The sequence below is a fragment of the Natrix helvetica genome (genome assembly GCF_964273705.1).
Source record: "Natrix helvetica genome assembly, chromosome: 1".
Lineage (NCBI taxonomy): Eukaryota > Metazoa > Chordata > Lepidosauria > Squamata > Natricidae > Natrix > Natrix helvetica.
The window spans coordinates 200,678,477-200,700,614 of NC_138548.1; the positions used below are offsets into that span (position 1 = coordinate 200,678,477).

Sequence of the window (22,138 nt, forward strand, 5' to 3'; positions counted from 1 at the left end):
CCCTGCCCTGCAATCCTAACAGAGGTATTTCCATTTCCATTTAATGTTTAAGTAGTTTTAAAAAAATTATATTCAGGCATTCAATGGAATGCCATTGTTGCGGTTTCACTCTTGATTTCAGCAGCGTTTTAGAATACACTATAACCGCACAAATTATTTCCATGTCAGTGTAGTTGAGCCTTAGAATGTATAAAATGTCTGTGAATGTCCTGGGTGCCAATCCTGGCTTCAAGGAGAAGAGAAAAGCATCCAGATGAGAAAGAAAAAAAAGATCTGGGTCCTGACAGAGTCTCTCTCCATCCCCCCCACCATCAAAGGCACTTGGTTACCTGTTTTTATTTTTAACTACCAAAATCATTTTTTTGTGTTTGCCTAACATGCCTTCAAGTTCATCTCTCAGGAGTATTAAGCAGCTTAGTCTTCTAAAGACAGCTGTATACCAAACACTGCCCCACCAGGAAAGGTTTGGTGATTAGCAAGACAGAAATAGAAATACATTGATGCAGGCTAATTTACAGGGTGTTGGGAAGAAGAGAGATCCCATAGACATGGTATGCAAGAAGATAGGTTTCCTGCACACAACTAGAATACATGATTCAAGACATGGTCCCCAGAATCTTTGCAACATCCTTGATTGGTGGATGTTGGTGTGTTAATACTCAAGCTGTAATACAACATTGGATTTGTAAAATTATTGGTTTTTTTTAATTCTAGAGCCCTAGGGATGAGAATATTCTCTTTTGCAGTGTATGTACTGAGCCCTTACTGGCACCATCATCTGTGAATGCACTTTGGCAAGGAAACCTTAGGCATCATAGACAATACTTTACCCTTCTAAAATGGAATGTATTCTATTAGAATCTCCATAACTGTGTATCCTGCTCTCTGACCATTAATTTCCAAGACTAATTACAAGCAGACTGTTTCCTTTTAATTTTCCTATATTCTTTGTATTCTTCCCTCCATCTCCATATACGCATTCTTGATGAATAATTTTGTGCAGGATTGCTACCAGCACAATCCAGTATATGGGAGGCAATTAACCTGGTGCCCTCCAGTTGTTTTGGATCACAGCATAGTTTAATATCCAGTCAGAGAAACATGCAGAATGTGCTGGATAATTTGCAAGTCAAAATGTCAGTATTGTTTCTGAAGCTCAGTTCATTTTCCTCTCTGGAGCTTTCACTGTGTTTTGTGATACCAACCGATTTCAGCTTGCTACATCGTATAATACTACTATTTTCTCATTTCAACCCAGAATGTAACCTAGACTTTTGCAGAGAGGTTGTTGTGTCATTTTACCACTTGCCTACATGCCTGCCTGCCTCGTTGGATGTGCACGGATAGAGAATGGGGTTTCTCAGATGAAATGAACTGAATGAGCTGGGGGGACTCTAACTTTGAGGAATGTAGCAGGTGAAGAGAATGGCATCCTCAAGGATCTGACAAACAGCTGGACTACCCATTTCAAAGCAGGTGGTAGAATGCGTAGAGCACTTTCTCTGCTCAGCTTTTCATATTTTAATTGCTGCTTTGTGAAATTCACTGTCTAATGATGTGTGTATTGTTGGCTACAGCAGGGGTCCCCAACCCCTGGTCCATAGACCAGCACCGGTCCATGGCATGCCAGAAACTGGGCCACACAAACAAGCGAAGAAGCCCCATCTGCGGTCTCTCGTGCCCAAAAGGCTGGGGGCTGCTGGGCTATAGCAAAGCATTTCCGAACATGTTGCCTACAGAGGTTAAGTCAGACTTGAAGGCAAAATAGAGGAGGAAAAGGAGGTGGTCATCATCTTATTATGGCTTAGCATGGTGGTGTAGTAAGGCCAGCCTGTAGATTGTAGATTGTTTAGTTTCGTCTTGGCACAACATTGGAACCCAGCCATTGTGCTGAAGTTATAGCCTAGTCTAGTGCAACAGGTGAATCCACCCACGGAGGCTTAATAAACACAACATGATTAAAGCAAGTTGTGGCTTAATGTGATGTATAAATCAACCCATCATTAAGGCTATATAGATGCTACAAATACCTGAATATTTTCATTTGTGAATTACAAGGTGGTTGTGGTACATGGATTGAATCCTAAGACATGTTGCTGGGAGCAGCAATTTTTCCGCCATGTGGTTCTCAATTATTCTCTTCCTAGTGTTTTTCCACAAGTGCAGGATTGACTATTTTTTTTAATCAATTGAGTGTTGATCCATTGGTTGCAACAGAAATTGATGGATTGGTTCATTACTTGACATCACAGGCTCAGGGTGACCAGCACAAAATCACCCAGCTGGAAGTAGAAGTGGAAGTAGAATTCAGTTTTCTGGTTTATAGAATTCACCACTAAACCAAACTGGCTGTCTTATTTGATTCCCAATGTAAAGCCAAAAAAATTAATCATGTCTAATAGCTATGCTTTATCTCAGGAGGCTATCCCAAGATGTCTTGCAGCACTCTGTGGCCCAGATCCCATAAATGGTCGCTCAACACATTAAGCCAAAATAGAATTTGCTTAGGTTTGTCTTACTGCATTGTGCAAAGCCATCTATTGTGTATATCCAAGTTTTCTGGGTATGGGGATATGAGGGATCTAAACCCACCTATGGCTTCATTAGCACCCTCACTATTTTGTTCTCTATCAGTTCTTCAGCGTAGCTGGAGAGCTTGGTGTAGTCAGGTTTACTCTGTGTATAGTTGACCTTGCATTCTCTCCTTCCTTTACTGCTTTTTTCTTCTTCTTTTCCATTCATCAAACTGATCTTAATCTCCCCAGGGTGACGTGAAACATTTTGTAGGAACATTTCCTTCTCATGGCTACAAGCTCTAGAATCTGGATTGCTCAGGTTTCAGCCCAGATAATAATAACATATTTGGGACAGAAGGTGACTTTGCTATACCTCAAATCCCTGGAAAGAGCTATATGGAGCTTGGTACCTCCGTAGATTGTGCCTGCCCTGCCCTTGCCTTCCCCTCCCCTTCTGCTCTCTCCCCTCCCCTCCAAATGGATCCAGTCTGTGCCGTGCAGCAAAGGGTGACTCAGGAAAGTCTGTTAGTTAATCAAGTCCTTGAATGTCCTCTAATCCTACCAAACAACAGAACTTGATCTTTCATTTCTCTCTCTTTCAGTCTTTCTGTCCCACCTCCAAACACAGGGGAGAGGAATGTCCCAGGGGACAACTAATCCAAGCAGGTGCTTTAAGTGGTAAACTGTCAAGCAGCCTCCATGGCCCAACCGAAGCACCTCAGGACTCTGTAAGAATTGGCGTCCAGCTCTTAAACCACGGAATGGAGCTTCTCAGAATTAGTGGATTTGTAAGCCAGCTTGAGTTCTTGGTATTCATTCCCACTTTCCTGCCACAGTTCTCAGCATGGGAACATCCCCAGTTCAGATGGCTAACCTGGATGTCCCCTGACTTGATGGTTTGCCTCTACACTCATTTAAGCATGCAAACATTTCATGGCTCAGCTTTTCTCTTCCAGTTGTCTTCTGTTCTGCATTTTCTTAAACTACAAGCATGGCTGTTTTTAGCATACCTGATCTATGCTTAGCCATGTAGATGCTATAATTGAGTGACAGTGAAATAATTCAGTGGAGAGAAGGAACTACTTGGGAATGCTTGTTAATGAAAGCACTGCTGGTAACATCCAGCTGAGACTGACCTGTGGTGGAGACTTGTGGCCTTCCAGATGTTATTGGACTACATCCCTTATAGACATCTGGGCAAACCAAGATAGTAGCAAAATAATACATGCAGGCTAACATCATAATTCAAACCCCAACCTTACCTACTTGCATCCAGATGTTTGATGGAAGTATGTAAGTTGTGGGTTTGAATTGTGATGTCTCAATGTACATTTATGACATACATTTTGTAATTTGCCTCCCAAATGCCCCTTATGGACTTTTGACATTTAGATTGTGATGGAAACAAGTAGCACATTTTATATGTTGTCGTTATTGTCAGCCGTTCGGTAGTGACTTACTTTTGGCAACTCTATGGATCAGTACTCCCCATGCCCCTCCGTCTCTCAGCAACTCCTTCAGATCTGCTACGGCCATCCTGGTGTCATCCTTTATAGTATCCAGCCACTGGGTACTAGAGAAGCCCCTTCCCCTTTTTCTGCTGATCACTTCTAGCATTGATTGACTTTTCAAGTGAGTTACCTTTCATGACATGACATTTTATACATAAATAATGTCATGACATTTTATGCATAAATAAGAAAATAGGAAAAAATGAAAGAATACAATCATAATAGAAAAGAATAAAAGAAAATAGAAAGCTCTTAATCTATAAGGATGATCAAAACCATTATTTTGGGAGGCGACAGCTTTCCTATCCATCCATTGTCTCCACATCATGGGTCAATAAGGCTTCACATGGGATTCCCAATTTATTTGGGCATGGCACTTTCCCCTGGGGAATGCTGTGGGCAAGGAGGAGTAATTTCACCTGTGGAAGGACAGAACAGGAATAGTGATACAACTAGAAAACAAAGAACTACTTTCCACTGAAAACTTTTTTTAAAAAAACCTCATTTCTCTAAGAAAATTGGCCAGTAATGTTTATCTGCATAAAGTATTCTTCTTCTCAATTAGTAGCTTGTGAACAAATGCAGTCCTCCCCACCACCACCACCAAAAAAAACCCAAAACAAATTCTTTGCTGGGTCAGAGACAGGCTCACTACTTTAGCTACCCAGTTCCAACAGTGACCAGACAAATGCCTCCATATCCATAATCACAATAGGAAGACGATGGTCTCCCCCTTGTGAATGCAGTGCTTCCTTAGTATCAGGAGCTGTACTATTTCTGTATATGGAAGCTCCATTCATCTCATAGCGAATAACTTTCAACAGGCAAGGGTCCACCTTGGCTTTTTAAAGAAGCCTAGACGTGTTCTTTCATTAGGTTGATCTTTAACACTGTGGCCAGCTGCCTGGGCTTGGCTGTACACCTGCATTTTGGGACTCAGAGTTATGTATTTTCTTGGCAATTCTTTTTGTAGTCTCGGCTGAGGGAGTCTTGCCAGCAGATTAGCCTCGGGCATGTAATTGGCTGAGTGGCTGAGCATAAAACACTGGGAGGAACTAAGCACTTAGCACAGAGCACTGGATGCATTTTTGGCTGGCTGGGCCGGAGTAAGGGTCTAGGAGTCTGGCCAGGAGAGATCGAGAGCACCAGAGGCAGGTAAGACCAGTCCCAGCTGGGCTGCTAAGAGACCCCTGCTGGGCATTGCTGCAGGAAAGAAAGGATGAAGAAAGGAAGGGTGGTTGCTAAGCAGGCAATTACCTGCGGTGTAATTCTCCTGAGAATCACGGGAAGAAGGGAGTGAGAGAAAGAAGACTGATAAGAACGTATTTATTTATTAGATGTATAGCCTGCCTTTATTTTCTATACTTAAGTTTGTTTTCCTGCTGGGCTGAGAAAAAGCAACTCACCCAAAGTTATACTCCTCATGTCTAAGGGAGAACAAGAACTCAAGGCTCCCCAGTTTCCAGTTCAGCGCCTTACCCATTATTCCAGGCTGACTCAGGTGTGGTATTGCAGACATTGGAGTTGTGTCATCCGCCAAACCATTGTCCCTTTATCTATTCACCATTCATGAATTTACAACTTGTTGGCTGGGAGGAAAGTACATCAAAGCATCCAATTGTGGGTTCCCTCTCTTTGACAGCCATTGCTCTAAGGCAAAATGCCTTTGTCACTAAAAGATAAGAAAGATATATTTTAAAAAAAAAAATAGTGGATGGAAATAGCTTTAGCATCTAATTTTGTCTGTTTCTAAGAACAGGCTTCCCACTCCCTTTTCCTGAGCTTTCTCTTTCCCAACTTCTACATCTGAACTTCACTTGCTGCCTGTTAAGAACAGAAATGTTGTTGTACCTGCTTTTCACAAAACCAAACCAAGATCTATGCTGGCAGATGGAGAATTTCCTTAATTGTACAGTTGCAAGCTTTTAATTGTATCAGTGGAAGGACTTGAAACTGGATTAGCTGTGCAAGGCATCTGCTCTACCCCTTGGCTGCCTAAAATCCATAAAGCCAGTAACTGCAGGGGGTATTGAAATGAAGTGAGGCTCTGGGAGGCTCTGGATAAGCTGAATGCCTGTTGAGGATAGTTGACAAAGGAACTTTCCAAACTCCTTTTTTTCCCCAATTCCCGGAGACGGAGGAGGAAAGAGATGGTGGAAGAGCATTTCCTCAAGTGCTAGCAGAACGTTCTCCTGAACTGTGGTCTTTTTATATGGAAGGCAAGTCTTGATCAATGCTGGTACATCTGCTTTTCGTAGGAGCATTTTGTTTCATGCACAGTTCTAGAATGGTCAGAGATTGCTTGTTTAGAGTTTGGCATCTTATTCCAAAAATGGGTCAGGTGTTGAAATTTTCATTCAGTTTTCCAGGCAAGTGTTGGGGTTTTTTTTGTATCCAAGTATACAGCGGGAGGGAAGAAAAATTTTGAGTAGAGGGGGAGACCAGTTGGTACTTACTAGCCTTTTCAAATTTAAGGGAAATGCAATTGTTACACATGGTTCACTAAGTCCAGTTCCTAACCAGGAGAAAAGTTTAAAATTGGTCTGGTTCCAGGGAAGCCAGAGATGTCCATTTACTTGGCCATTTTGTTCTTCTGAGACTGGGTGAGTACTTGGGGCTTTTCATTAAAATGGCAACCTTTTAAGCGATAAGTCTAATGTTTTGCTGTAAAGTTCCATCCAACTGCATAGAAAGCAAAGGAAGGATCAGAAAATACTTTGAGAGGAGCAGCCACTGGTCTTTGCTAACTTTGGAGTCAACACTGAAGGAATTGTATTAGAACTGAACCTGAAAAAGAAGCATACGATTTCTAATGCTAATTGGTGGTAATTAATTGATGACTTTTGGGGGGAATGTCAGAAACATGACCAGTATTATGCAAATATTTGTAATTTTAACCAACAAAGTGTTACGGTACTAAGCCTGACATGCTTTTGGTGTGGTTTTCAGGAGAACTGTGCCCATTTTATTACTCTGAAGGGCAGCCCTGGCCAATAATTGACAATTAGATTAGGTGAGCTGGACGAGCCTTTCTTATTCAATCTCTACTGATGTGGACTGGCAAATATTAAAAGCAACATACAATAACGTGGGCATAAATACCCAAGGGATATCCAAAATACAAGGGAATGCAGAAAATATTTATTCTTGCTGTGTTGTCCACATATTCTGTTTCAGATATTTCCCCATCAGCATTTTGCAAATCTTTTTGCCCTTCGATGTTCTTTTCTTTTCTTGTCAGAAGGGGGAGCCATTGTCTCATTGAAATTTCTCATTTCCTTAAAATCAGGAAGTGTAGCAGCACTGAAAGGCTAACAAATTATGAAAACTGGAGGTTTAAAAAAAAATTGACTGGGATAATGCAAAGGCCTTTGCCTTGATCAAAGGGTTGGACTAGCAGACCTCTGAGGTCCCTTCCAGCTCTATGATTCTATGACTTCTATGAATAGGTTACTGCCTAAATTATTAACATGAAATATATACAACAATAAAATTATAAGGCATACATTTGCCAAAATAAACTATTGGTTTTGCTACGATTGAGTAATATGCCTTCCCAGTTGAAACTCATAAAACGAGGGGATTATCAGAAAAACGACAAGTCACATTAAAGAGATGAATCTTCTTTGTTCTAGATCTGTTGAAGAACTAATCGTTTTCCATATGACCACAGAAGCATTATTCCTGCCCCCTCTTAGCTCTGTGCTGGAGCACAGCAAAAAGGAGAGCTCGGAAGTGGATGAATTCAGGCAGATGGTGGGGACCAAGGACATGGTCAAGGATGTTTCCATAACCCCTGAACCCAGTAATCCATTGATACCCCCACTTGAAGATGCCAACAGTCTCATCGTCAAAAAAAATACACTAGAAGCACTATCCAACTTAATACAAAAGGATGCCCCTGTGGAGAAAGCCTACTCATCTCCAGACATGCTTTCACAAGGAATGAATATGGCACCTGTCTACAACCAACTAGACCAAGGGCAAGAGGATAGCCGGATCAAGATGCCAAATGTCTGCTTGGCGCAGCAGAAAGAAGAAAGTACTTCATATCAGCTAGCACAAGGAGAGACTGGCAGCTGTCTTGAGTGTCATGACAATATTTTAAATGTTTTTCCAGAATTCAAGCACTCAAATGGAACCTCAATACAAGAGGTCGAAGGAGTGGAGACCAAGCCGTATCACTGCTCTGATAAAGTTCCCGTTGTGCCTACTGATTTCCTGAAACCTTTGGAATGTGTCCAAGAAGCTAAAGAGAATCCTCTTGTATATGATGGAACTATTTCAGATATTGCTTCAGAGCAACAGACCTCCAATGACATCTCTAATCAGCCAGACCAAAGGATAGAAGATGACACTGTAGATCATTCTTTGGATGCGTATTCAGATTCACCAGAGAAACCAGAACTTTCCAGTAGCCTCAAACAAATTTCTGCCTGTGAAGAAAAAAGCGAAGGTCTCACTTCACCTAAATCTCTCAACTTGTTGTGTCTGGAGACCAATTGTCAAAACCAAACAGGGGAGGGAGAGGGTTTTATCTCCAGTCATTCTAATTTTGATTTGACAGATGAACTTCAGGGAACATTTCATCCTACCAACATTCATGAACAAATAAAGCCAAGCTGCCAAAAAGTTACAGAAACAGGTAATGAAGAACTAATGCCCAATAGAGAGAATGAACAGTTACTTTTAGCTTCAGAAGACTGCCAGGGTCATGTCAATGGGCAGTTTTTGAGAAAAGCCTTGGAAGATAATTCTCAGGCAACTGATGAGCAGGTCACCCAAGATTCTTCCTGCAGTCCAAATACATCTTCCCTGCCATTAGCAAACTCTCAGTTAGATGTTGACCTCTGCTGCCAGCAGAGGGCATCAGGTACAGGTTGTGACACTCTACCTCAGAAACAGTCGGCACAGTCTCCTGTGGCAACCAATGACTCCTGTGGACCTGCCCACCAGGGCCTGGCTCCGGTATGTGACGGGCAAGACAGGGAAGGATTGGCTATTCATCAGTCAAGAGGAGCCGGCAATAATAATCAGTCCCAGGGTGAGGTTGGAGCAGAGTGTGTGCTGGAATCTGAGAGGCAAAAAGAAGCGACCAGGGACTCTGAGCCTGGAGAAAATACCAGCCAACCAGAGGAAGCAGAGAATCTGACTGGTGCCAACAAACTGGACAAAGCATTTCCTGACTCACAAAGCCTGACGGGTGCAAGTGATCCAACTTGTCCCAGAGAGGCAGCTGGTGCAATGGTTTTAGCCAGTGTTGAAGATCTGCTAGATACCAGGAACAGAGCAGACTCTCGAGATTTAGCTAATGCCTCTTTAGCTAATGGGTTAGATATTGCTACAGAGCACTCTGACTCAAATCCAACACCCAGAAAAGGATCGCTTCTTGAAGTTTCAGACCCCACCAGTACCAGGGTGAGCCCAGAACATCCAACTCTTGCTGCACCTCCTCCTAAGGAAGACTTGGTGACTGAAGAATCAGATTGCCCCACAGACCTGATGGGAAATAACTCCTATGAGCCAGAGAACCCTTCTCACACCACTGAGACCCCAATTGAGCGGGAGATCCGTGTTCATCTGGAAAGGGAAGAACTTCTGCGAAGGGAGAGAGGCCTGGGTAGTTTTCGAGGTACCCAGGAATATGTGGAAGTGTGCATCAAACCTATCTTGAACCAAGGTATGGCATCCTCCATAAAGCCGAAGGAGAAGGAGCGTCAGTGGGCTGGTGTCCAGATGCAGAGGGAGATTCAACGGGAGTGTCGGCGTGAAGAGGACCTAGTGCAATTGGGCAAGGTGAGAGGCACCTATGACCGTGGTACACCCCAAGAACTGCAGGAGAAGAAGATGATTTTTGAGCAACAGTCCCACCCTGAGACACCGGACTTCAAAAAGATAGTGCATAGCAGCAGCAGCTGCACAGAAAACGCAAGGGGACCACCTTTTGCTGAGGTCAATCGGATGTCCAATATGATCATCCTGGAGTCTGGTGTTTTAGCAGAACCAAAGCAGCATTCGCCAGGGAGAGCCTCTTTGGCTAGTCCCTTTTTCTGCTTGCGTGCCAAAAGCTCTCAGTCTCTCTTGGATCAGGAGGTCCGGGAGGTCCAGGAACGAGAACAGGAGCTGCAGAGGCAGAGGCTCGCCCTGTATGGATCATCATTGCCTTGCCACCCAGCAGAAGATTCCAATCAAGCTGAGGAAGTTCCCTCTCCACCAGGTAAGTACTGCTAGTGGGGGGGAAAATGGGGTGAAGAAAAGACTGAAAAAGGACCACATGCTTGGCTCTGAGTTGAGGAATCAAAGCAAGTGGGTGATCCTTTTTTAATTCCTCTCTTCAGTTTCCCCAAAACAGTTTTTCCCAAACTGTTGTCATTCAAATGGACTACAGCTCCCATTATCCCAGGCAGGATATGTAGCCCATTTGGAGAATGCCATCTTGGACAAGACTTTATTAAATAATTAGAAATGAAAACAAAAAGAATTTGGGTGAAAATAGAGGGGCAAGAAAAAACTAAAAGAAAGTTCTTCGGGAACAGATCGTAACTGAACAAACGGGAATTCACTCCAGTTATAATAGCCAACTTTGATCGTTTTTTTCTATTCTGAGGTCTTTGAGATGCGTTGGGATTATATCTCCAAGAATTCCCTATTTATTTGTAGGACAGCAGTTGTTTGGGAAAGATTGGCTAGATGACTCTAAGGCAGGGGTGTCCAAACTTGGGAACTTTAAGACTTGTGGACTTCAACTCCCAGAATTCCCCAGCCAGCCATGCTGGCTGGGGAATTCTGGGAGTTGAAGTCCACAAGTCTTAAAGTTCCCAGGTTTGGACACCCCTGCTCTAAGGGGAAATTACATCAATTTACGGATAAAACCATCACTTTTTAGAAGCAGCACAACTCTGTTTGTAAGCTGGGGAACAATTACGGTATGTTTTTATTAGCATTCTGTGCTTTTTGGAGGCTTCTGGGCATCCAACAGAGGCATGCAAATCCAGATGTATATTTGCTCTCCTGTTGCAGGCCTCTTCTGAAACCCACTCATTCTGAGACTAGTTTGTTGGGGTTAAGGGGTCAAAGTGCTTGATCTGGTCAGTCAAATCACATTGCAATATGGTCTCACTGCATGACCTTGAAATTGCTGCTCGGTCTGGGATACTTTTTTAAAAAAAAGCAAAATGGGAAGGCACAGAAACCCGAGGACAAAAGTATGTTTGGGGAAAGGATTCCGGACCCTCTTTTATGCCATTTGTTCAAGCTTAAAGAAAGAAAAAGGAAAACTGTGATGTCATATAACACTACATTGAATTCTGTTTTTAATCTTGATTTAGTCTGTTTGCCACTAGCTTTTTCATACATTGCTCATCCTAAAGATAGCAGTCCATTCTGATTCCTTCTCATTTCAACATGATAAAATGAGCTAACGATATAAGGAAAACCAGGGCAGACAAAATCTGGTCCATCCAAGTGTTTTGCCTTCAGCTCCCATAAGGTCCTGTCAAGAGGGCTGATAGTAAGGACGTGTGAAAACTAAGCCTTAATTGTAGTGGCCCAGGTTTTTGACACTCCTTCCTAACATCCCTCTGCTAATTCCTATGGCTTAAAAACGTTGCATGGGCTGCGGTTGATCTCTGGATGTCTCACTGCTTGCCGGCTAATGTGATGCAGTGATAAAAGAATGTTGGACGAAACCAGGAACACCTGTGTTCCAATCCCTTTATTATAATCTGTTGATCTTGTAACCATCAGTCTATCTGTATTATACATGTTTGTTTGTTTGTTTTGTTTTTATTGGATTTATATGCCGCCCTTCTCCCAAAGGACTCAGGGCGGTGTACAACATTAAAAAACACACATCCCAAAAGTTAAAAAGAAATTAAATACATAACCCCCCCCCCCAAAAAAACGAATTTATAAGACAATACATTTAAAAATGAGTTAAAATTAACAGACCAGGCCGGCTTGCTGGAAAAGCCAACTTTTTAGGGCGCGTCGGAAGGACCGGAGGTCAGAGATTATGCGAAGCTCCGGGGGCAGCTCATTCCAGAGGGAAGGCGCTCCCACAGAGAAGGCTCTCCCCCTGGGGGTCACCAGCTGACACTGTCTGGCCGACGGCACCCTGAGGAGGCCAACTCTGTAGGATTGTACTGGACGGTGGGAGGCTACTGGTGGCAGTAGGTGGTCTCGCAGGTACCCTGGGCCTAAGCCATGGAGCGCTTTAAAGGTCATAATTAATACCTTGAATCGCACCCGGAAAACAACCGGCAACCAGTGCAGGCCGCCTAAAAGCGGTGTAACATGGGTGTACCTAGGTTCCCCCATGATAACCCGCGCGGCCGCATTCTGGACCAGCTGAAGCCTCCGGGTGCTCTTCAAGAGCAGCCCCATGTAGAGAGCGTTGCAGTAGTCCAGGCGAGAAAGGACGAGGGCATGAGTGACTGTGCACAGAGCATCCCGATCCAGGAAGGGGCGCAATGTATTTGTGTTTGTCTGTGTGTGTGTGTTTGTAGCATGTGTATATGTGTGTGTACACTTTTAAGAGCAGACAACAGAATTCCATGCCAGTGTGCCCACAGTAAAAAATGACAATAAAGGTTATCTATTTACCTATCAGCTGATATAGAGTGAAATGTAGCATGAGAATTTGGCATTCAGCAGACAAAGCCTATGTAACCAGAGGGTGGAAACAGGTTTCTAGGGTGTTACAGCAAACACTGAGTTGAACTTTAACAGAGGCAAGACTGAAAGGGAAAGCTGGGTGTGAATGTTTATGGCTCTGAATATATTCTCAAAAGAGGTGTGGAACTCACAAAAGAAATGTGGCAGAAACAGGCGGAGGAAGAAGGATCCATTTCTGATTTGTCTGTGGCAGTGCTCAGACCATGCTGTCCTCATTCTTATATTATGGCTAGCCATAAAATAGCTTGGGATTTAATGCATTATGCAAACCCAACCATCATGGCTTGTAATCTGTAGGTTTTTTTAAACATGATGTACAGTATGGGCCCTGCCAATTGTAAATCATTTATTTAACCAAGTTTAAATGTATTTGTGAACCCAGCTACTGTCTGAATTTAAAGCCCTTCCCTGTTATTGACTACTTGAGCATGAGAAAAAGAGCTCAGCTCTGTAAATGCTCAAGCAATTTCTCCACTATTGACTTGTAAAACCTTCATAGTATCACACAGCCATTGTTGACATGATTTATGGTTCATCACACACTCAGCCAGATGTCCAGACTGGATTTGACATTTTTATCTAGCCACATCAAGTCCTTCCAAAGACCTGGGATAGGCAGATCTGGATGTTTGATAGTGTTGCAGATATCATCTCAAGATGTAAGCTGTTCCAAGTAAAGCTGCAATTGACTGTTGTTGTTGTTGTTGTTGTTATTGTTTTGACATAATGATGGACGAATGACTCTAGAAGTGGCTGCAAGCTGCTAGTTGGGGGAATGACCACAGAAGTATCCCCCTGCTAACAAGACTGTGTAGCTCCTAAGACTGATTTGGCTTCCTTTTTCTTTATTTGCAGAGAGACCTTCCTGCAAGAAACTGGAGGTCACTTGGCCCCCTCCAAGCACTTCAGAGAACACTCAGGCAAATGGCCTCCACCAGGTAACAAGCAGGGTAGCCACAATTATTCTCATGTTACATAGCTGTGACGTATTTATGGAACAAAGCTAGATATAATAAGCTCTTAGCAGTCCCGTGTGTGTGTGTGTGTGTGTGTGTGTGTGAGAGAGAGAGAGAGAGGGGGGGGGGAGGGATAAAACTATGATCCTGTAAGAATGTGGGGCACAATCCTACTGTCTCATTCATGGATTTATTTTAGAACATCCAAAAAACTATATCTTGTTTCTTTCCCAAACCTTCCCATTATCACGTGTTTTTTTTAAAAAATCCCATTAATGTGGGATTAATGTAATGTAATATACATTAATATAATGTAAGAGGAAAGTTAAAAAGGGAGAAAACTTGCAGGAGATGTTCCATCCAGTTCCTCACATTTCATACTGCCTTAAGCTCCCCTCTCAGGAATATATTTTGGTAGAGGTCAAAATTCAGGTTCTTAGAGCTTTTCTCTATTTTCAAGCTGCCCCTTCCTCAGTCGATGGCTTGTAACAAGGGTCTAAAATTACAATGATATGGAGAAGTTCCAACATTCATTCTGTGGCCTCAAACAAGACCAAGGTTTTTAGCTTTTTACCACAGTTGTCCAACCCAATCCAAAATGATTTAGAGAAATTATTTTGGTAGTGATCAGTCTGATCCGATCCACTTTTATTATATGGATCATGCTGTGTTGTAGAAAAACCAACACAGTCCTGGAACCAATAGAAGTTCTAAATCTCTAAATTATAGGTTTTCTATTATCTCTAACTTATGACTCCCTCCACTTCCAAGCAGCACAGTGGTATTTTTGCAATCAACATACACCTAGGAATATTAAAGTTGAAAGATGAGGCTGCTCTACTTTAGCAGCTGACTGTTTTCCTGGCTGACTTGGAGCTGCTGGGGATTGAACCTAGAATTATCTGATTGCAAAGTATATAAATACTATGGATGCAAAACATTCCCATTGTTTTGCCTCCTACTTGTTCCTTCTCTTTGCCATCTTCCTCATTGTTAACACTGTGGTTCATTATTCCTTGGAGAAAAGAAACTTTGTTGTTCTTGTAACTTATTCTGCTGTTTCAAAGCTTTGTATTTACTGAATAAACTATTTAAAATAACAATAAGCTCATATTCATCACTGGTAGCTTTGATTTGCTTTTGCAGTCATCATCGCCCCATGTCTTTCTCCCAGAACTTTATTGCATCTGACAGAAGCAGTTGCAAGATTATAGTTTTGCCAACAATCTGCTCCTTCGCAAAGATCAGACTCTGAAATTTGCTTTGAAATATTTGAGGTGTTTGCTAAGGATATCTATGATTAGCCAAGTCCTATTTTATGTCATGGACTGGCGCAATAAGTATGGATGGTGCTTGAATGAATTTATCTCTGTATGTTTGCATGAGTGAGTGAATGAATGAATGATCAATTGGCGTGGGAGTCTAAGCATGCAATCCTGGGATTGGTTGGCTGCTTGGGCTATTTCCTCCACATTTTTTTTACTTTTGTAATTCTTAATTTTTAACATTTTTAAACTCTGTTTTTAATATTGTTTTTAACTATGTCTCTTTTTATGGTTTTTATTTGCAAACCACCTAAAGTCACTTAGGTGAGATGAGTGGTTTATTTTATTTATTTGATAAATAAAATAAACATAGAGGATGATAGAGAAAACTGAGCTATTTACCTGTTATGTGATAAAATGCAGCTATTGTATGAGTGTACATGCTTAAAGTGAGGCTCCTGAAAATTCAGCTCTTCAATAATATGTCTGAATGTGCACTATCCTTCTAATGCACATGCCTCTTTAAAAGAGGCAAGAATGGTACGGTACCTAACCTATGTCTACTAATAGCTATAATTTATCATACAAAAAGTGGCTCAACTTTGTCACATTCTTATCTTTTGCAGAGAGAGTTGTACAAGATAATGTCTTGCACAAACCATTCTCACAAAACGGACCTGTGTGCATTTCTGCAGAACACAAAACCCTTGCTGCCCTTTAAAACAGTGGGGGGAAATGTTGATCCCCCCTCTTTTTAAATAAAACTCTTTCAATGGACTCATTGTACTACAATACATTTACATTTGTTTCCTTTGTCCTTGATAGCAGCAGGATAATAATTAAACTGTAATAATAATAGTAGTGCTGAGCTATTATTCTTAGGAGTTTTCATATCTAATCTCATGTGGTTGCAGATACTGGAAAGAAATTCACATGCTTCAGTTTCTTTTTGTCCTTTATTGAGATAATCTAAAAACAACAGCAGTGGCCTCTCAGATTTTTTTGTCTGAAGTTTCAGTTGGAAGCAATTGACCTGTTACAAGATCGAAGGGGCTTCTATGGGGTTTAACTTGTGCTTCCTTTTCGTGCCTGGACCTCTCCCCTTTCCTAGAAGAGGACCCTGGAAGTGCCCTAAATGGCCACATGCTGTACCAGCACTAAAGGACAAGATTACAAGTTGTGCCTTTGCTAGAACAATTTGGAATGTATTTATTTATTTATTCATTTAACATATTTCTATCCTGTTTGATTTCAGTCAAGCCAACAGAGATTCACGTTTAAAATACAAAAGAGCAAAAGACCATTTAATTAAAACAATCACAGATTTTATAAAACTTCAGGGTTGTTGTTTTTTTTACACTGGGGCTGTTAGGAAATGCTGTCAAATGAAATAACACACTAATCTTTAGACTGTACAGCTGCAGTCCTTAAACAAATCCATTCTATATTTCTCAGTGACATATCTGGAGCAGTGGATGATTTCTTGGGTTTAAAAATACGTTTTTCACTTCTTATTATTACAAACCAGAGAATGAAGTAGTTCTAATTTTAGAAAGAGGGAATTGTGCAAGGTTGGTGCTGTCACCAAGAAAGCCTTATATCTAGTCAATTCTTGGTGAGCCTCCCTCTGGGTTAGTCCCTACAGTCAGTACTTTCAGGGAAGTCAGAGACAAACTAGCAATAAATCTCTTTGCAGCTTAAATTTGGCTAAAATTTAAGGAAGCCGATGTAGCTTTGCCAGAGCAGGTGACCTATGATCTTGTCAGGAAATAACTGTGAGAAGTTTCATCATCAAAAATTAGGTGAACTGTGGTCCATTGGCAGATTACAATCTAGCGTTAGTCCATAACTGCCATACATCATGGCATAAAATTGAATGAGGCTCAGACTGTCATACATCCATCAATCACCATGCCAGTCTTTACTTTGAATAGCTTGCCTGAGAGTGTAACTGTAAAGGGACAAACTTACTTGGCCTTAAGCATGTGATCTTTTTTGTGTAATGTGAGAAAGCATGACATACCCAGCTCTCATTTGCATTAGAAGGAGCAGCAGATTCCCTCTGGGTTTTCGTCTTCAAGTGCTAAGGCAGTAATCCTGATACATTTACTGTGATGTGCCATCCACTGAATCGTGACATGCCTCAGATTTCTTTCTTTTTTCTTTCTTTCTTTCTTTCTTTCTTTCTTTCTTTCTTCTTTCTTTCTTTCTTTCTTTCTTTCTTTCTTTCTTTCTTTCTTTCTTTCCCTTATTATTTTTGCAAGCAACTCAAGGCAGTGATGCATTGCATAGACTTGGGAACTGGCAAATAGAAACCACGATTCCCAAACTACAGTAGCATATGAGGTGGCATGATTTGGAAATTTTTCCCTTGAAGGTCAGATCTAGGAAAAAGCTTAATTTGCAGTAAAGCATACAAAGGTTATATTAGGCATGTGATTAAGTTTTATGAATTAATAATTTTTTAGAATAATTTTATGAATTATGTTAGGATCATAATAATTGCCCATTCAGGGCAACTACTGATGTTGACAGTGCAATCAAATTGTGTTCTTTGGAGGTTGGGAAAAATAAACATTAGTTTAATAGGAAAAATTATGCTGAGTGCTTTTCTTTGTTCTGAACTAATCATGACAGCATACTTGGACTTTGTTTGCATACTTGCTTTTTTCATGTGTTTTTTGAACCTCACAAACCATTGCTTCCTGTTTCCCCCTTTTTTTCTCCCTCCCCATTCAACCCCACAGGTGGAGAGAAGTCCTCGACTCCTGCGTCGCCAGAGGAGTGCCTTAATCCAGCGTTGGGAGTCTGGAGCTATTGGCAACGAGGAGAACCAGGATTAGGGGCTGCCACAGCCTGAAGAAGCAATGGGTTGACCTCCTTTCATAAGATACACTAGGGTTTCTCAAGGAGTGCCCTGCACAAGCATAAGTGCCGTGTGCAAGCATCTTTCTGGAGCCCATCATGCACTCCTTCTATTCAGCCTTTTGATTTGACAGAAATGTTCCAAAGCCTGTCTGCATTATCAGTGTGATCATAAGCAGAAAAGATGTTTATGGTTGTTTGCCTTCTTCTGAGATTTAAACTGGAGCAAGAAGGAAAGACTATGGTTAGACTATGAGCTGTTCTGAGGGCTTATATAAGCAGAAAGATGGGTATCATTTTAGTAATCAATAAATCAAGTTAAGCTCCAAATCCAAAGCACTGCAGCTATTAGTTTGTATTTATGTAGGGACACCTTGATGTCTCCTTTAAATCATTTTCTATTCATAACTTTTTTCCTACATTTTATAGCTTTGATCCACAGGGTCCCACCACATGCAATTTTTTTCAAGTAGATCCATGGATGTGCAGGTGCACTCTGAGCAAAGCTGGTTACCTGGATGATGTCTAGGTACACAAGACAGAGGATTACCTTTCGGTTTGGGAGCCTGACAATTAACTGGTTGGCTCTCTGGGCTGATTATGTCTCTGGATACATATCCTCAGGAAAGAAAGATATTAGATTACCAGTTCCTGTGTGACTGATTTTGTCTTCAGGTTTGCTTTTATTCAACGTGTTGCACGTGGGTTTTGCCCTTGGGTATTTATATAGCACAAAAACATATGGTAGGAGCAAGCCCTTCATATTACTCCAATTCATAGGGGAAAAACCGTAACAAAATACATATACCTTTGCAACGCTCCCTTCTGCTGCTTGTTTTACAGGAGATGCTGGCTTCTGTTCATTTTTAAAAAAAAATAAAGATTATTTTGTGTAGGAGTAATCTCAAATTGCTGGCTTTTATAAACGCAGCAAGAATCCTGGTCTTTAAAATTATTTCTTTGGCCCTTAAAAAGAATTTTTTGTCTGAGGTTTTTTCCTCACTGAGAAAATAAAGGGCTGTCGTTTTTCCCCCAGAGCTAAAAGCCATTTAAGGGAAAGAGTGAACTTGCTTAATTAACTGTCATTTAAAAGGCTAAATCTATAATAGCATTTTCTTTTGTAAGTAAATGGGATTTATTGAATTAACAGAGCATTTAATGCACAATAAAAACTAACTGGCAGAGGAGCTCTCTGCCTTGACTATTATGCCTAGGCTATGTTTCCGCTTTGTGGCAACAGAGAAATGCTTATGTCAACATCTCTAGCTTAAAAAGGTGGGGAAGGATCCTATTTCATCTGGCTGGAGTGAGAGTCCTCCACAAAGGCTTGGTTTGCTGAAGTGACTTTACTTGTCTGACTCATAAAACCACATTTTATGAGGAAGCAACAGGTGGCTTAGAAATATGTACAAGTTGATCTCATAGAAACGGAGTTTTGGTCACAGGTTCAACACTCATCAGATTCTTCATTTGCCACACCCTTTTCTCACTTCTGATGCCTTTATGGGATCTGAGTATTAGAGGCAGTATTTGATCAAGTAAAAAAAATGAATGACCTCCTCCTACTCCAAAGCCAATCTTTCAACCAGTAGATTTATTCTTAGCAGTGCCATATCCAATGCTGTACATGTTTCTTAAGAATTTACCCTACCATTTATAACTCTACCACTTCTTAAACTCAATGTGAAAGAATAGCCTTTGTTAGAATCACTTGTTATCATGAGAGCTCAGTAGCCACACCCAAACTTTTTACAGAACTCCGTCCTAAACTCCTTCCCTTTGGAAACATTAGGTTTTTTTTTTACTCAGGCTTTTAAATGAATAAAACAATGACTGTATGATCTCTGTATGTTTTGCAAACCACTCTTTGATAGTTGGCATTCTGTAAATGTTTAAATAAATAAAAGGACATTCTGCAATGTAGAAATGAAAAAAAAAGCCTTTTCCAGCCTGAAATGAGCTAACACGTTGCAGTTGGGATGCTTAAACTCCAGAATTGCCACTCCTTCTCGTTTATTTAGTTTTTTGAGAAATCATAACCATCTGTAACTTTTAATACTAATAATGAATCTCCCAGCCTATTCTCTCTACCCCCACCCCGTCCCCTTCCTTGGTTTTCTGTACATGCATGTACTGGGAGTTAAATCTTGAAATGTTCAGAGTGTATCAATCATGGGGGCTATAGCTACCATGGGGAGAGGGTGATCCTGTCCTAAATGGATGGCAGTAATGAGTGAGAGGGGCCCCAAAGCAAAATGTGAAGCAGAGAGCCAACTGGGTAGTATGCCAGCCTTAGGAACAGAGCAAGTACCGTAGGTGACTGAGAAGGGAGGGACCAATGCTGTCTGTAGGGAACCACTAAGAAAAAAATGCCACCCAACCCAAGTCATCTTTACAAACTTAACGTATGTAAAGTATATAATTTCAGATACAAATTATACATTTGCAACATTTATATCATGGTATTGTGACATATATGATACTAGTCTCTTTCGCTAGATGCTTATGGGTGGGAATATGTCCTTTCTTCTCTTACATACAGTATATATGTTATTGTTTAGTCATGTCCCTTGGCGACTTTATATAGGCAAGTGCGCTTCATGCTATTCTGCACAATTTCTTTCAGTTGTTGGATGTTCATCTTTGTATCAGTTTTGATGTTATCAATCCACCTGTAGAATAATGTGGGAATGAATGTAATGTTCTGGTAGGTGTTTCTTCACAAAACAGGAAATTAAAATGTGCAGTAAGCCTCTACTAGGCCTAATCCACTTATTTTACTATTAAAATAAAATACAGTAACTTATTTTACTATTAAAATAATTGGCAAAAGAAAAGCAGGCGTTTTTGAGGAAAGAGCTAAACTCTGTTCCTTCTTCTAGTAACTTACTAATGGGAATAATAAAAAAGATAAGAAAAAAAGCCAGAGACAGGTAGAGGGAATTGTCAGTGTTACAAGCAGTATAAAGTTTATTTTGCCTAAAGAAACTAACACAAAGAGAAAGAAGACCAGTTTATTACAGCACAAGAGTATAACAGGACTGGTAATGTTTAGGACCGTGATGACGAACCTATGGCACGAGCCATATCTGCTGGCATGTGAGCCATCAGCTCCAGCGAGCATGTGCATGCTGGCCAGCTGATTTTTGGCCTTCCGGAGGGCCAGCAGAAGCCATTTTCGCCCTCCCCAAGCTTCAGGAAAGCCTCCGGAGCCTGGAGAGGGTGAAAAACAAGCACAACAGGTCTACCTGAAGTTCATTTCCAAACTTCCGGTTGGCCCGTTGGGCCTGTTTTTCACCGTCCTCAGGCTCCGGAGGCTTTCCTGGAGCCTGGGGAGGGCAAAAACGGCCTCCCCCAGTCCCCTGAAAGAAATACCAAGCAGCTTGGAGGCGAGCAGTGGGCTGTGCGTGGGGGGGGGGGGCGAGTGTTTGTGTGTGTGTGTGGGTGGGTTTGTGCATGCATGTGCATGTGAGGGTGCACTTTGCATTAAGGGTGCCGGCACACACGCATGCTATCGCGTGTGCACCCTCACATTTTTGGTACCCCACAACAAAAAGGTTCGCCATCACTGGTTTAGGATGTTTATGTTCTCTCTAATATAGAAAAATCATGCCTTCTACCATGATAATTGTAATCATGGTGATTTTCATGGTTGATGGACAGGCAGAGATAAGATTGTGGGTCTTTTTTCTTGGTGTTCCCCCCTCCCCTTCTAATTATCTAGACTTGGGCTTAAGCACCTTCTCAGATCAATTCCCAATGAATTTTAGATTGTCATTTGAAATTAGCCAAATCCCACCATCGTTATATGGCACTTTTCTGCTGAATCTGCACAGATTCTGCAGGCCACAGAAAAGAGCTTTAGCAATTCCATTCTTGTTGGTGTGTAATGTATGTATGTATGTATGTATGTATGTATGTATGTATGTATGTATGTAAGTGACATTGGAAGGCACACACAGCCTTTTTCATGAGTGAGCAATGTGAGGGCCAAGATGCTAGGATTTAATAGCAATGCTTTTAACATGGCAAACAAAAGATTGTTAGGGTATGTCTAGTTTAGTAAGAGAAAGGCTAGGGTGACATGATAGCAGTCTTCCAATATTTGAGGTGGTGTCACAGAGAAGAGGGGGTCCACCTATTCTCCAAAGCACCTGAGGGCAGAACAACAACTACAGTAATTGGATGGAGGCCAATCAAAGAGAGATCCAATCTAAAACTAAGGAGAAATTTCCTGACAATGAGAACAATTATTCAGTGGAATGACTGGCTACAAGGAGTTGTAGGTACGCCATCACTGGAGGTTTTAAGATCTTGGGCAGCTATTTGTTTAAAATAGTATAGGGTCT

At 41.4% G+C, this 22,138-nt stretch overlaps 1 protein-coding gene across 1 annotated transcript; it reads left to right on the forward strand.

Annotated features, from left to right (window-relative positions):
• The first annotated feature begins 8,528 nt into the window (after window positions 1–8,528).
• MISP3 (MISP family member 3) lies at window positions 8,529–20,312 on the forward strand. Its single transcript, XM_081961968.1, has 3 exons — window positions 8,529–10,244; window positions 13,559–13,641; window positions 17,672–20,312. The coding sequence occupies exons 1-3, from the start codon at window positions 8,687–8,689 to the stop codon at window positions 17,765–17,767; spliced, it is 1,737 nt and encodes a 578-aa protein (XP_081818094.1). The 5' UTR covers window positions 8,529–8,686; the 3' UTR covers window positions 17,768–20,312.
• Window positions 20,313–22,138: the final 1,826 nt, after the last annotated feature.

Excerpts from the sequence above, each read along its gene's own strand:
- MISP3 (XM_081961968.1), top strand. The coding sequence starts at position 8,687 with ATGCCCAATAGAGAGAATGAACAGTTACTTTTAGCTTCAGAAGACTGC. Across the intron at positions 10,245-13,558 it reads GGAAGTTCCCTCTCCACCAG|AGAGACCTTCCTGCAAGAAA; the intron begins GTAAGTACTGCT and ends CTTTATTTGCAG. Across the intron at positions 13,642-17,671 it reads AGGCAAATGGCCTCCACCAG|GTGGAGAGAAGTCCTCGACT; the intron begins GTAACAAGCAGG and ends TCAACCCCACAG.